The sequence below is a fragment of the Fusarium poae genome, assembly GCF_019609905.1.
Source record: "Fusarium poae strain DAOMC 252244 chromosome Unknown contig_2, whole genome shotgun sequence".
Lineage (NCBI taxonomy): Eukaryota > Fungi > Ascomycota > Sordariomycetes > Hypocreales > Nectriaceae > Fusarium > Fusarium poae.
This window is the reverse complement of record NW_025408660.1, coordinates 126,748-142,330: the sequence shown is the minus strand read 5'-3', so window position 1 is coordinate 142,330 and position 15,583 is coordinate 126,748. Positions and strand designations below refer to the sequence as shown.

Here is a 15,583-nt window from a genome sequence, read left to right as displayed (position 1 = left end):
GGCCATGGCTAAGTGAAAAGCCACTGGAGTGCGAGTCTTAAACTGCTTGTCTGACAACTTCTTATCTCTTGAGCAGAATGATCTAGAAAAACATACAGTTTTCTATACCGTAAATCCCTTTGTTTCAGGAACATAATACTAGTTAGCCATAATGCTCTGACCACCGTCTGCGGTAATCCTCTTTCTGATGCGTACTTTCATTGTACTGCTCCCAAGGTGGATCAACGATGGTTTAGAATTGGACGCTCCAGCAGCGCCAATGTCGATCAGCGCATTCGGGCAGAACAGGAGTGCTTCGCCAGGTTCCAGACCGACGATATGAGGGAACAGATCCTCATCTTTGATGTTCAAGTGCGAGAAAGAACCTAGCCCGTCATTTTCCTTCTTAGTGTTTGTGCCATTTACCATATCTCGACCACTGGCTTTCATTTCAGCGTCGGAGACTAAATAGACACCTGCCAAGTGTCGCCTTAGAGTGGCGAACCATGTTGGTGAAGTGAAGCGATGGACAATGACAGTAGAACATAAATCAAGGAGCTTGGGAGATATAGTGGGTTCTTGAGTGGAAAGAATAACTCTGGTGCCCAAATGACGCTGTAGACGGATGACGGAAAGCAGGGACTCTGTCAGTGTTTGGCTGTCAGAACTGTCTTTCATGTACTTGTGTGCTTCATCCAAAGCAACGATGCGTCCAATGGTCGGTTCGCGTTCCAGAAACAAACTAAGACAAATGTTAAAGAGCGAACATGCCGTCTCAGCCGTGACACAAGGACAAGACAGATCGACAATCGTGAGTTCTCCAGCCTAGGTTTCTATCATTAGTGACATCCTCAGTCACAGCATAAGAGAAGCTTACAAGCAAGTCCCATTCCACACCCTGAGCAGAAGTGTTCGCCTTCTCCTTCGGCTTCACTTTCGATCTGGAAGCGGAACCACCCACAAAAGTTTGTTCTGTGACCATGAAACTTTCCAAGGTCTCTAGACGTTGTTGCAATGGCAGCAGCTGCCCTTCTGTTAAGGACTCTTTACTGATAGCTGTCTTGAAAGCTTTATAGTCGAAGGCTGAGTTGGTCTGTTGCTGCGCGATACGCATATCGCGTAGGATACGACTAACAACGTGAAGATACAGCGGTATTCCACTACCCTGAATTGAGCTGACAGCCATCAAATCTAGCATCCTTCTTGTGTTCAGGTCTGATTGGCTAATCCGCAGCTCCTTTACTACCACCTTGGGGAGGTGCTGATAGATGCGCTTTGTGGGTCAGCCACGAGCCTTTTGCGAATATGAAAAAAGGGTTCACCTTTATGTGAAGAAAGTTGGACGGGGCACATAGTACTCTGACCTTCACGTCCGTATTACTGGCTATATACGCTGCTTCGCAGGGCATTCCGCCTGTATCTGAGACGAACGTATCATAGTGAAACACAAGGCCCGCCAAGGGATGGGGAAGTTGATTTGCCTTGGACGAAATTAGGCAGTTCTCCAGAATAGTACTCAGTGTATGGCTTTTTCCTGATCCTTGGCTCCCGCAGATAAATGTACTGGCAGGTGCAGCCACGTTGTAGAATAACCGAGATTTGAGTTGTTCAACACTGCCGGCCGACCGGGAAGAGGAACCTCCTAATCTTGAAATGTTGGAAGCCAGAAGTCCGTATTGAGCTGGACGCTCTACCTTGGGAAGCCTTGCCTCGATATTGTGCGTGAAGAGCGGAACAGACTTCATTGTGCTTGTCATTTCAACCTCATGATCGAGCAACGCCAAATGAGGGTGTGGAGGCTGGGAGACAACGGGCTTAGGGGAGGGACCCATGATTAAGTGATGCAGTAGTAATTTACTGGAATTATAGAAAGAGTTGGCATTATGGGAGTAAAGTTGGCATTATGGGAGTAAAAAGGACACCACTTGTTATCCAGCGGCCGTTTTTGTAGCTTTGTGGGAGCCTCAAACTTGGTCGGCCTCCTGCAGCCCTTGGTTCAGCCACCTACGCACTTGCCCTTGCTAAAGATCAAATCATAAAGCTCAAACTCCTCAACCCAAGACAGTCGAGAATCCAAAAGGGCGGTGTAAGGTATTTCATTCCTGGCCGAATCCATTATCCCAGTGAGTTTCATGTTATAAGAGCCTCGACATCAAGGTTAGATTCGAAATCATACGATTGCGACTGCCCCATGTGCCGTATGTGACGTCGTCGGGAAGCTCTAGATTGCATTAAGCCCATCTCTAGGGCGTTTAACCCTGGAGAAACTACGTCGTGTGTCTATACAATCACCTTCCGTAGTTCAATCAAGATAAACCAACAGGCATGCTCAAGCTCTTCCTGAAAGCATATGTCAGGTCTTGGCTTATGAGCGGCATGGCGCAAGCATCATCAGCAGGCTGTCTATTATTCTATGGACTATTAACTACGAATAGGGCCGTTCGACTCGGTTCGAGGAAGGGAATAAAAAATCAGAAGTCGCAATGATTAAATTTGGCTTCGCCACTCCCATCTTCAACAATATCCTTCAGCTGAACCTAGGGACCCCCTCAAAAGCCCACCGTATTCTCTGAATTTGCCGAGATAGCACTCACCACAGTGTACTTCCTACCATTATATATCACAAATATGAGATTTCCAAGAAAATCTCAAGAGGATATACCCTTCAGCATCGTCTAAGTTCCTCAGTTGTGCATCTACGCATTTGACCCTGCAAGTCAACCCCGAGCCTCCACTTCGGGTTCGATCTGTAGCGCCATGACAAATGTTACGCTTAGGAACGAGGATGATACTAAAGCTTAAGAATATTCCAGAGCGAGATATAATATTGACGCTAGGACACTTGGCATATACGTCAAATTTCATACAAAACAGATCTCCAAACGCAAGAGACGGCATTAAGCATCTAATATAGGGTCCGGATCTCAACCCAGAGAATCGGAACTCCGTTTAGCTCTACGCTGTCTGGTAACTCATCCCTGCTTCCCGACTTGGTGCGTCAAACCTGCTGTATATCATCAGCTACATGAACATTTTACGGCCGTGTTATACTATAACTGGCGTTGAAGATTGTGGCGATACAGTCATGATTTGAGTCTTGCCGATCACGTCATACCCTCACATCAGAAGGACACCAGCTTTACGTAAAGATCATCTAGTTGTGATTCTTTTGGCAGCGCTATCTCATAGCCTAGCTGTAGCGGCTCTCAAGAATAATAAAAGTCGCAAGATTGGAAGGTCCCTGTTGGCCGAGAATGAGGTACAAGTGGCATTTGGAAATACGCTTTGCAAATGACTCTATTTCAATCAAGCAAAACCAGAAGTGCGCTAAGTTGAGTTTGAAGGACTTATATACCATCTATGAGTTCTGAGGATGCTTGATCTGCCTTGCTGCTTTCCAAGTCCCGAATCGCGAGAGGCTGAGCTCAAAATTCTTGAATTCCGAATCGCAGAGTTGATACTTCTGTGGGTTTAGTTGTATAAAACGTATCTCTCTATTAAATTACGGCCCCATATCTAAAGACATTCTCTCCGTACCTTATGACTGGTGCCGTGCTTGCTTCATCATCATTAATGGCCATGGATCTCAGATGTGATAATAAAATGCCTTGGATAAAGCAACGATTTCTGAAGCTCTATGATGGTGATTCCAACGTGGCGCTTACTATGCGCAATTCACGCCGACCTTAGTCGAAACTATCTTTATGATCTTTTTCTAACCTTCTCTTAGTGAACTTAGCTGGCGTGTTTCCGAATGGTCAACATCACGGTGCAAGCGGAAAGCTTTCCAAGCACGCCCACAATATTCCACTTACCTTCTCCTTTTAATGAAAGTGGTGAGAGCCACATCTTAGGTTCTCCACTCTTTGAAAAACCAAAAGCAGCCCCTCGTCTCTGTTTATCTCAAGTCCAGGACTCGGAACTCAGAGATATAGTCCTCCTCTAGAGAGCTTCTATCCCATGTACATACACACCATTACCGCGCCTCAACAGCGTTTGTATGTATATACATATCCTGAAATTGTCGCGACATATCCGGCCCTTGCAGCTCCGCCTTTTAGAGACTCAGTTCCCAGAGCTCAGGTCCAGTAATTCACCTGGACCTTTCTTCAAATATCACCTCCACTAAGAAGGCCGGCATTGAATCATCAGTGCTGGAGATCAGCTGTCTGGACTCTGTCTCTGACATCCCCTTATGTCTGCCGCCGGCCCCATAATACAAAGGTTTATAAGATATGTACGTGAGGTACCTAACTGCAATGTAGTTGCTAGGACAAAAGAGACATTCTGTGCCGATCTGACACAATGTGCTGGGCAAAGAGGTGATGATAGAGTTATGATTGCGATGGTGTAGGCAGATGGTTGAGTCTAAGGTTGTGGCTGTTAGGCCTTTGACTTACCTAAATAGTAGAGCTCTTTCGTTTCTTCGAAAGCTTCTATAACCAATATCGCGCATAAGAGCATGATAGGTTTCCTGGCTGAAGACTAACTGAAACCATTCGATGTTACGTGACGCAATAATGGCACTATTGTCTGGCTGATTGGTAAAGCCTACTATTCTATTATCAATATGAGTTACTGCAATCCTAAGCTTTGGTCGGCGGCAGAAAGGAAAGGTCAATCATGAGGGTATTTAGAAGTAGGCCGTTTGTGGACCAATCAGGTCAGACAGGTGCGCAAGATGTGCCTTTGCCTGTTGGATACACGATGTCTGAATCGTTCTCCTCCGAGTCAATTCTTTTCATAACAGCAGCTCGACCACCATAAACCGTATGGTACGAGATGCATAACCCATCATAGCCTGTCAGGACACTCAATTGCATTCAAGATTGTTCTGTATACAGAATATCAACTGAGGTATAAGAAAGAGGGCGCAAGCTATAGAGGGTGCTAATGAGTTTATCTGCATTGAAGTGATTTTATCTTTACCTACCCTAAAGACGGTGGTGGGCTTGTTCTTCAGTTGATGCTGTCAATCAAGATCCACCGCTATCGGTAAAATGATTTTGCGGCCCCTCTTCTCCGAATGCACTTGAAGCTGGCTGCCTCGGTGGTGCGTGCCGGTACCAGCCAAGCATTGTCTGGCTACTGTAGATCCTCAGAGAGGTTGCAAGCTTCTTTTGTATTAATGATAAAAAGTAACGTTTTTTTCCCTGCATGAACTTCCAGGTATCAGCTCGGCTTACAAAAGCGTCTAGCTTGGTGATTGGTGGATGGTATTGCTGACTCATACCGTCGCTCGGTCAACAACGCAAAGGTACAGCGTCATTGTCAATTTGACCATTTCCACTTTATTCAACATCAACACTCATTAAGCATACAAACTTCTACCATTGAACGCAAAATAATTATGTCTAGCGCGACTGTCACGTCTTCAATGCGCGCTGTCGCTTGGAATGTCCATTTTACTATCGGCGAAGACGAGGACCCCGGCGCCTTTGCCGGAATCTACCAAGTTCCGGGGAGCAATCTGGTGACCTTTCGCGACGTTTGCGACGAGCTACGACTTTGCTTCGAATACCCATACGATATTTCGGAGAACGAGAACGAGAAAACCTGGAATGATATTGCATTCTCGTTGAATCAAGACCATTCCCCGAGCTCTTTAGATCCCGACTTGTCTTTCGTGACGGAGGCAAAAATGGACCAAGCTGTACCAAGTCTGGCGCCTTTGCGCCCCAAAGAACAGAACGTCTTATCCTATCATATATACTATCACAAGAACTGCACTCTACCTCCTGGTTCACCACTCGAGTCTCACATGCAGGGTTAGCCATACAGTCCATCCATGCCCTCTCGCGATATAGCTAACTTCCTCCTTCCCAGCCAAGTGCGCCAAACATCTCCCGAATCCTAGTCGTCGTCGCGATCCACGATACCTACCGCCGAATAAAACACCCTCCGACCCGAAACTCACCGTCATGCCTCTGCGGAAAAAGCTCAAAGCTCGCTCCGTGTCTCCAAGCAAACGATCAGCATCTGGGTCGGCTTCACCCACGAAAGAAGTCGATGACGAGTTCGAGAACGTGGTTGCACCCGCGAGCCTGGAAATCGACCTCGATGAGGCTAGAAAGGTCACCAACGAATTCAGGTCCTCGTGCCTCAATAGAGCAACATCATGTGCTGTTTCGGGTGAAGGAGAGTCGTGGTGTCCAGGTCCTCCCATTGGTCCAGGCATTCAGGCTTGCCATATCATCCCTCAGCACCACTATCATGTGTATCCCGTCGCTGGCGGTGACGCAGATGACGATGTTCCTCTTGAAGCGAGTAATCGCAGGCTGAAAGAAGCATGGCAAAGCACATGGAGCCCGAGGAACGGCATCCTACTCATGAAGCACCTTCATGACTTTTTCGACGCACGACTCTTTTCCATACATCCTCGCACACTCCGCATCCGAGTTTTTGTCCCATATAATGCCCTGACGAGATTCAACGGCCAAAGAGCCTCATTACCTAATACGATCGATCGAAAGGCCCTACGCCATCACTACGAAATGTCATGCATTGAAAACATGGCCGCTGAACGACCAATCCTAGAAATCATCTCGCCTACTGCGAGTAGGATGACTTCAGGCCTGGCAACACCGCTTACCGCGAAAACTGATTTGCCTGCAACCCCGACCTCGGGAGACCCGGGCAATGCGAGGGTAGGCGACCCGACTAAGAAATCGAGACCAAACTATCCCGATCAATACCAACAAAGAGATAGTTCGACGCCTGGTGACTCGCTACATACACTTCATATAGCAGATTTGGTGGTTGAGCGAGGGCAGAAAAGGAAGGGACTAGGTGACGACGACGCTTGTTCGCTGGATATGTGGTTAGAGCACGATAATCGTGAGGAGTTCTTGAAAGACGTGGATTGGGAACTACGTAAGCTTAAGAAGAGACGTCAACACATTGGTTAAGACGGACAGAAGAATTCGCTTGATATCACGGTTGGACAAACAAGATTCGATCTCAACGTTCTGGGCTTTGGAAACGGAAGCATCTCCGCTGCATAGTCTCGAGAGGCTATACGGAACTTCGGAGCAAAATAGCAAACAAGAAATAATAACAGGGTTCTAGAGATGACAGCATGCAGCCAATATATTACACTTATCTGCAATTTCTGGCGCTCTGTGCCAACGAGACGCAGTAGGTGGCCATGTGCAAATGCAGCGGCGAGGTCGTGGAGGGAAGGTCAGACTCTATGCTGTTGTTGAACCCAGATTCGTTTAGTATGTCGTTCAGTACCGTTACCATCAACGTCCCCGTCCGTGTTATCCGGAGGCAAGGCTTTGCCAAGTTATAGGTTTCGAACCCTGACACCTCGACGCTAGCTTCTGGCAGTCTTCTGATACAATGACCTTATGTATATGCTTCCATTGTTATTTACCTGTGCTTAATGGTGATCTGAGTCTTGGTGTTCGGGCCAGAGGCTGGGCAAAGAACCGTTGCGGTGAGCAGCGACAAGGAACGAGCGACCCTCCAGCTCTATCTTTAGATCCAACCATCTGTAGCCTTCATTATTAGTGATACATGGTGGTGCTGATCTGGCCGGTTGAAAAGTTATCCTCTACATCTACGGTGACTGGGATGCTCATCGCATGGCCGAACAGCACAATCCCTCCTATGGCCAGGGTTGCCGACGAGTCCGTACTTTCATCTAGACCCCCTTCCGCTCTGAACGCTAGCCTTCATGAGCTTCGATGGCGACGAGGTGTGGGGATTTATAGTGTCGATAGCGAAGGAAGACTCTGACAAGACCCCCAGGGGTTTCACAGAGGCTTATAAGGTGTCTAAGCCACGCAGAGCGGCAACTCTGTGAAGCTGAACCTATCCACGTTGACGACAATGACCACCAAGGAGATGTTGGAGCACTCTCATGGGTAACGGCCTGAGTGTGTATGTTCTGCTCTTCGAAAACTGGATGAACCCCACGAGAGGTTGCGATTGAAGCTGGTGCTGAGTAAGCTCCAGACACAGAGGGCACGACGACCCCGAGGCTGTCGGCAGGTCTGCTCCCGTTGCTCTGCTTCCTTATGGTCCCGAAACCGTGGCTAATCTACAGCGGGGAATTTCTTGATTTATGGTGGTCTTATTTATCGGTTACATCTCGTTGAAGTTATCGTCCCCGCCCCTTGCGAAGTCGCATGGCATCACGAAGTCCCTTTCTCGAAGTCTCTCATGACGTATCCCAGTATTTCTCTCATACACGGCAGTCAGTGACGTTGTCCATCGACTTGACATTGGGCATCTTGTATATAAGCTTCTAGACGTCGAAGGTGACCAAGTCGATCTTCCTGCAGGGAACGATCACACTCTTTGCAGTGAAGCTTTTGCTCATGATCATCTCAGGAGTATTTGAGTCTCCTTGAGGGTTGCGATGTAAAACCTGTGGCTCCTCACTCACGACTCGAGACTTCGAAAGCTCGCAGCCTTCATCATTTGCGATGTGGTCTTTACGTGGCGATACGACGATAAAGCCCCGCGGTGAATGAATGCACAAGGTCAAAGAACTCTGAGGCCATCTGTTCTGGGGCGTTGGCTATGGACTGCCAGCGGACATTCTGACTCTAACAGATACGAAGGGGTATTAACCTTCAGCCAACACACCTAAAGAGTAAAGAGCAAAAGTCCAAAGGACTTCTGCATTACGAGAATTGACCAATTGCCCAATCGAACGCACCGGTTGTATCCTGTTTGATCCTCTCAATGATCCCATCCGCCGTATAAGCAAGGCTCCTCTACCGTGAACGTAAAGGACTGATGTAAACCATATAGTCAGACCAGGACGAATCTTGCTTCATTCTTTCACAAAGCTTGCGAATGGAGAACAAGGGATATGTTGCACGCTACTCCATGGTTGCCTATTGTAAAAGACCATCGAGTTCTTATCGGCAGAATCATGACTACTAGGTTCGCCTGTATGTTGATTATCTTTGCCGTGGAAGAGCCAGGTTGCCAGCTGGATGAGCGGATATCCGAAAGAGAAATGATAGACCTTACAGCTGATGGTTCACATCATGCGCCTCACACACGAAGCGGCGTTTCCAGGGGCTGATTGATCTGTCGCTGTCTGAATCGAGGGACGAAAGAATCGGCGAGGAGTTAAGTTTGGAAGGAGACATCCTAGGCCAGGGTCTTGGTTATCGTTGGTTGAGGCACCTCTTTAGTTTCTTGATCAGCTGTTGGATCAAACTAAATGGTGATATTATACCATCATGCTGAAAGGAGAGTGAGGGAAGCACTGTTGAGAAGCAAAGATGATAAGAACTTGTTTTCTGTCATCTTCTGCGTTTTGGAGGAGGTCTGGGTAGATGCTGACCACCATGCCTTTAGGATAGTGGCAAACTGTAGGCTATTCTGAGCTTCAATCAGAGACATAGGTAATAACACGAGAGCAAATTTATTAGATTGGCAGTGTAGAAGTAACGAAGTGGCGACTGAGAGGCATGACCTAGAGGACTGGTTATAGATATCTCCGTATTATTGGTAGTGTCCTCAACTATGAGTCAGCAAGAGAAATATTTCTCATCGAGGATTGAGAGAGCAGAGATAAAGCATCAGGCTCCTCTTAATAGGAAAATAAAGACTGACATCCTCCAACCAAGTCCGTGGGAATCTTCGTAGGGGTTCGATGGCCCTAGCTTTAGGCTAATGTCTGAACACCAAGGCCCATCCAAATTAAATCCCCAATACGCCTCTGAATACCCTCTTTTCGTCATCACGACCGTGGCCTGGGTTTACTCTGTGATGAATCGCAGATAAAGCATTGGCATTCATATTATAGACTCTAGATACAGCTATCGATATGTTCTGAATTAACTTGCGGACTTCTGGTTTCTAAGAACTGCTGGTCAAATATATCATATCTCTTTACCGCGGCAAATATGCTCCGACAATCTATTGCTCACCCCTACAACAGAATTGGCATCCAGCGCTGCAGCGCCTCTGCTCCTGCGAACGATTACTTGCTTGTTTCTGCGGCAGGGCCCTCATTGTACTGGAATCCGTAGGAACCCTGAGCTTCAGCTGCTCCTACGATCAGTTACTTGGTGTTGCGCTGTGAGCAGCCCAGCCCTCTCTGGTTGGTCAAATTGAACCCACTGCGCAATTTCGGCAACTTGATAAGGTCAATTGGACCGCCACCTTCAATTGAAGAAAAATAAAGGCTCTTTCAACCAAGGCTGGAATGCTTGGCGGCGTGAGTGCCCCATTTACCACCTCCAAATCAAGAAAACTCGGAAAGCTCTTTTAACCAAGTATGAAATGCTCTTTGTGATACATCTGCGCTTCGTATCATTGCCAATTGCTTGCACCAGCGAGAGCTACGGGCGGTACTTTTACACAGTTCACCCCTACGTCTACGCTGTCCTATCACGTTTTTGCTTCAAGAGACTTGAGAGGGTTCAGAGAACGAGCTGCCCTTACACATTAAAATGGAACGAGGAGACATGAGGTTAATAATGGAGGCAATCCTAAGGTCTTGAAAGCCTGCATGTTGAGCACCGAGAAGCAAACATTTATTCCTCCACAGGCTGGCCTATGCACCGAGGACCAGGGTTAATTCATTTCTTGGCGCGCAACCTGCAGCAGGCTCGAAATCTCCAAGACAGGAAATAACTGAAAGAAAACGTTAAGCAAATTGCGTTATCTTATATAGTATTATTTTAAGTTTTATAACAGCCTTACCTTAAGACTCTTTAGGATAACGTGGTTGATAAGCTTGCGTGACAGATAAGCATGCGTGACAGATAAGCATGCGTGACAGATAAGCATGCGTGACAAAATTCCCTCAACCTACATCATTACCATCTAATTAAATAATTCTCAACCACCTAACATGTCACAATCCTCAAGTGAAGCTAGAATCCTTCTTGCCCTTCTTGCCCTTCAAAATGACCCAAAATTGAAAGTCCGACGCGCAGCAGAGATCTATAAAGTTGGGCGTATGATGCTATGGCGTCGACAACAAGGCATTCAATCGCGAAGCGATTGGATTCCAAAGTCACGGAAACTATCTGATCTAGAGGAACAGATAATAGTCCAATTTATTCTCGACCTAGACTCTCGAGGATTTCCATCGCGATTGCGTTTTGTGGAAGAAATGGCCAATTCTCTATTGGCTGATCGCGATGCATCACCCGTCGGCAAGCGCTGGGCTTATAACTTTGTCAAGCGACAACCAGAGCTAAAGACGCGTTTATTTCGCAAATATGACTATCAGAGAGCTAAATGCGAAGATCCCACAATTAGTCGTAACTGGTTTAGGCTCGTGGCAAATACAGTTGCGAAATACGGTATCCGATCAGATGATATGTGGAATTTTGATGAGACCGGCTTTATGATGGGCATTATACAGTCCGGAATGGTCGTCACAGGCTCTGAAAGGGAAGGGAGGCCAAAATCAGTACAGCCTGGAAACCGTGAATGGATTACTGCAATCCAAGCGATCAATGCAGAAGGTCAATTGATCCCGCCGTTTCTTATTGGTACCGGCCAATATCACCTTGCCAATTGGTACCGAGAATGCGATCTTCCCGGCGATTGGGTTATTGCAACGAGCCGAAATGGATGGACAAATAACGAGCTAGGTCTTGAGTGGATCAAGCACTTTGATCGATCAACAAGCAACCGATCAGTTGGTGTCTATCGCCTTTTGATCCTTGATGGCCATGAAAGCCACCACTCCGCCAATTTCGAGAGATATTGTGAGGAGAATAAGATCATTACGCTCTGTATGCCGGCTCATGCATCTCATCTACTCCAGCCTCTTGATGTTGGGTGCTTTGCTGTGTTAAAACAAGCTTATGGTCGACAAATAGAGCATCTGATCAGATGCTCTATAACTCATATTTCAAGACCGAGTTCTTCCCGGCCTTTTATGCCGCCTTTAAAGCTACTTTCACAGAAAGCAATATCCGGGGGGGTTTTAGAGGAGCTGGACTTGCTCCTCTTGACCCAGAAGCCGTGATCTCAAAGCTTGATGTGCAGCTACGAACCCCAACGCCTCCTGGGGAGGTCAGCCAACCATTAACCCCATGGGTTTCAAAGACCCCAAAGACAGCAATTGAGGCTCAATCTCAGTCTGAATACCTCGAAAAACGAATCAGAAGACATAGAGGCAGCTCCCCAGAGTCAATAATAGAAGCTTTAAAGTCAAATACTAAAGCAACAAGGGCAGTTATGCATGAGGTTGTCCCATTGAGGAATGAGGTCCGAAATCTTCGAGATGCAAATGAGATACTAAGCCGGCGCCGCAGGGCAAAAAGAACTAGATTACAGAAAGGAGGGGCTATAACTGTACAGGAAGCATCGCAAGTAATTGATCAGATGGATGTTGATGCGCAGGTAGTGGCTGAATCGTCAAGAAGTGGTGGTCGAGGAAGGTCAGAGCGACCGGGTGGTCGGCGTTGTGGTGTATGCGGCAAGGCCGGGCATAATGCAAGGACCTGTCAGGTAGTAATTGAGACATCTGGGGAAGAGTATAGTAAGTATATTTAATTAATTAAATGGCTTGTGGTGTTTTTAAATGGATTTGAAAGTTAAAGGCTGGGATTTTTGGTGCACTCGCTTGGATGGTGCATTCGCTTATCAACCACGTTATATAGTATTACCCGTGGATTCGACCTAACGGAGACCCCACTCATAGAGTGGGCGGCAAAATTCTGGGACAAGGGCAAAATTCTGGGACAGCCAAATAGGTGTAAATAGGTGCAAAAGATTGGTATTTTCATTCAGTCTTCGTCACTTTTGGTCCGAATTAAATAGAGATTGCTAAAATGATAGTATTGGATTGATTTAAAGCTATATCCAAGAGCATTTTATTATGCGATGTATATTTCTCGCTGTGTTGCGGCCGAAAGTTGATGTGATTACTGAGGAACCGTCAGACTTGCTTCCTTCGGCATAAGGTCTTGTGACTTACCTGCCCGGTCTCCCCTCCCAACAGGGAAAGTGCCGACGATATAATTTACTGTGTATTTCGCGGGCGAAGCGTATCCATGATTCTGTGATATGTGGAGGAGAAATTCCTTTCAAATTCAACAGGCGGAGGAGGGAGAGGAGGAAGGTTGGGCTCTTCTTGCGTAAGATCAACTACCTCGATGACTTCCTCATTGAAATCGGAGTCATCTGATTCTCCTGTGACGAGGTTTTCAAGTAACCCATCTTCTTGTGTGTTGCTGAGTTTAAATTCAACTCCATCGCTCGAAGGAAGTGCAGGCATATCTTGCAACGGGCTGCGATAAACACCAGCAGCTGTTGCACCACGAAGGCGCTCGTAGAAACGCTGCTGAGCAGAGGAACCGCTCGTATCATAGTAAAATCCGTTCCCAGGCGTTGCAGGCGAAGCTTCTCGTGATGCCGGAGCAATAGTAATAACATCATCCTGTATATCCTTGTTCTTCCACTCCTTCCACCGCTTGAAGCTAATATGAATCGGCTTCCCGTTGTTATTGATATCGTATTTGTGTTGCTTCTTCCACTCGATTTTCAGGCGATCATCCTCTTCTTTCTGCAGTTGCCTCCAAGTGCGATGTTGCCGGCGAAGCTCTTCTGCTTGCTCTTTTTGCGTTGTAGTGGCAACTTGCTCTTCTATCTGCTGCACCGTTGTGCTGTTCACGTAGAGGCCGGTGGGATGAACTCTTCTTCTACGCATCTTTCGACTATTTGCAGCGGAAATGCGGTCAAGGCGGTTCTTGATATGACTTTCGGCAAAGGAATTTAGTACTATTGCTTCGTTGAGAACGTCGTCAATAGTGCTGTATGCCTCGCGAGTAGGCGAGCTGAATCGTTCACGATAGTTGTGCCTGATGTGACGAGAAATCTCCCGAGCATCTCGGAATCGTGATTCTTGGGGAAGTAGGGATTGGATTGCAGGGGAGGCTTGAGAGAGGATAGACTTCTGCTTTTCCTTTAGCTTTTGTATGACTTCTGTGCCGTCAGGAGGAAATATTCCACTTCTCTCAAACCCGTTAATGATATTGTGCTTTGTGAAGCTTTCATCGATGATCTTCTGCAAGCGAGCAACAAGATCCGAGCGCTTGAAGTTCAGAAATCCCTCGCGGATGTGCTTGCGAAGTGCCTTCTGATGTGCAAGCTTGAGAAGCTGAAAGACTCCTACATCAAGCGGCTGTGTGAGATGCGTTGAGTGAGGCGGAAGCACGAAGATCTCGATATCAAAGCGCAGGCAATATTTCATAAATTCCAAGGAAGTCTTGCCTGTAAAGCCATCGATAACAAGAAGTCGCCAAATCTTTTCCTTCTCAGGCCGCTCAAAGTAAGGCCTTTCCCAAATGAAATCAGGATTATCGATATCTCTCATAAACTCATCACAGCCGTACCAATCAGTAAAGTTTATACCAAGAGCTCTTGCCTTTGCTGTTGCTGAGAAGGAATGCAGGTTGAAATGACGAATCCAATCCATTGAGATTTCTGCATTAGAAAAGCCGGTCTCAGAGCGTGCAAAGCGAATATTCTTATCCAAATCATTAACATCCCACCCTTCTGTTGGCCACGATTTGAAGATCATAAACGGAGGGATAGTATCTATTAAGTACTATTAGAATAAACTACAGAATCAAGAGAATACTCACATCCTTCAGCATTTACAGCCCCGATCATCGTAGCCGACTCGCGGTTCGAAAAAGCAACAATCTCGTGTTTTGTGTTGCGTTTTTTCCTCACGATGACCACCTCAAGCCGCTCACGCACAACGCCTATTCGTATGCCGCATTCATCGGCGTTCAGGATCTGAGATGGCCCGATATCTCTTCTCTGCACAACATCAGCAAGGTTAGTATAGAAATCCTCAACCTCCTGAACTTCGCGTGCTTCGAATTCTGCTCTCTCACGATCAAATGCCCGTACTAACTTCTTCTTCTGTAGCTGCGGATTATCCTCAAGAAAGCGTTTATACCATCCTTCTCCAACTGGGTGCAATGGAGGAGTTCGTGATGCCCTCAACTCGTTTGCGGCTGCTTCAATAACTGACTGATTTGCAGGAAATCCACATCTCTCGAGCCACATAACGTATGCAACGACCGCGCGCTCCTCACTTTCATCGAGATTCCTTGGCCTTCCAACGCTTGTATCACTAAAAGCCGGCTTTCCAGCGAGCTTCAGCGATCGAAGATGCCTCCCTACAGCGCTCTTGGAGGTGTGATGCTTGACGGCGGCATCCCTTATAGTGATAGGCTTTCTTCCGTTACGCTTGGGGCGGTTTTGTGATACAAGGACCTCCCGGGCGGCTCGTACAGCATCGTTGACGCGATACGGATACGGCATTTTATCGGCTAGATCAAAAAGGCAGCTTCATAAATGAGAGTCGACTGAATTATACGTATGTGTGTATTGGAATTCATTGGATTTGGCGGGTGATTCTAATGAAGTTCCGACAGGGCGGGGTATCCGGCTGTCCCAGAATTTTGCCCTTGTCCCAGAATTTTGCCGCCCACTCTATGAGTGGGGTCTCCGTTAGGTCGAATCCACGGGTAATTATAAGCTAGATACTGAGCGTTGTCGAAGTGTCACGTCTCTTAATGGTAGATTCAATGCGTGTTAGGCTTGATCAATGTAAAGAAGTGTTATTGATAGCTGGTGAGCTAAGTTCTATCTA

The 15,583-nt window shown here is 46.9% G+C and overlaps 2 protein-coding genes across 2 annotated transcripts; one reads left to right on the top strand and one right to left on the bottom strand.

Annotated features, from left to right (window-relative positions):
• Positions 1–138: 138 nt before the first annotated feature.
• FPOAC1_013346 (uncharacterized protein) lies at positions 139–1,811 on the bottom strand (the record flags this gene model as incomplete). Its single annotated transcript, XM_044857687.1, has 3 exons — positions 139–804; positions 857–1,252; positions 1,302–1,811. 3 exons carry the CDS (start codon positions 1,809–1,811, stop codon positions 139–141), a joined length of 1,572 nt encoding a protein of 523 aa, XP_044701069.1.
• A 3,545-nt stretch (positions 1,812–5,356) lies between these two features.
• On the top strand, positions 5,357–6,887 carry FPOAC1_013345 (uncharacterized protein; the record flags this gene model as incomplete). Its single annotated transcript, XM_044857686.1, has 2 exons — positions 5,357–5,747; positions 5,806–6,887. 2 exons carry the CDS (start codon positions 5,357–5,359, stop codon positions 6,885–6,887), a joined length of 1,473 nt encoding a protein of 490 aa, XP_044701068.1.
• Positions 6,888–15,583: the final 8,696 nt, after the last annotated feature.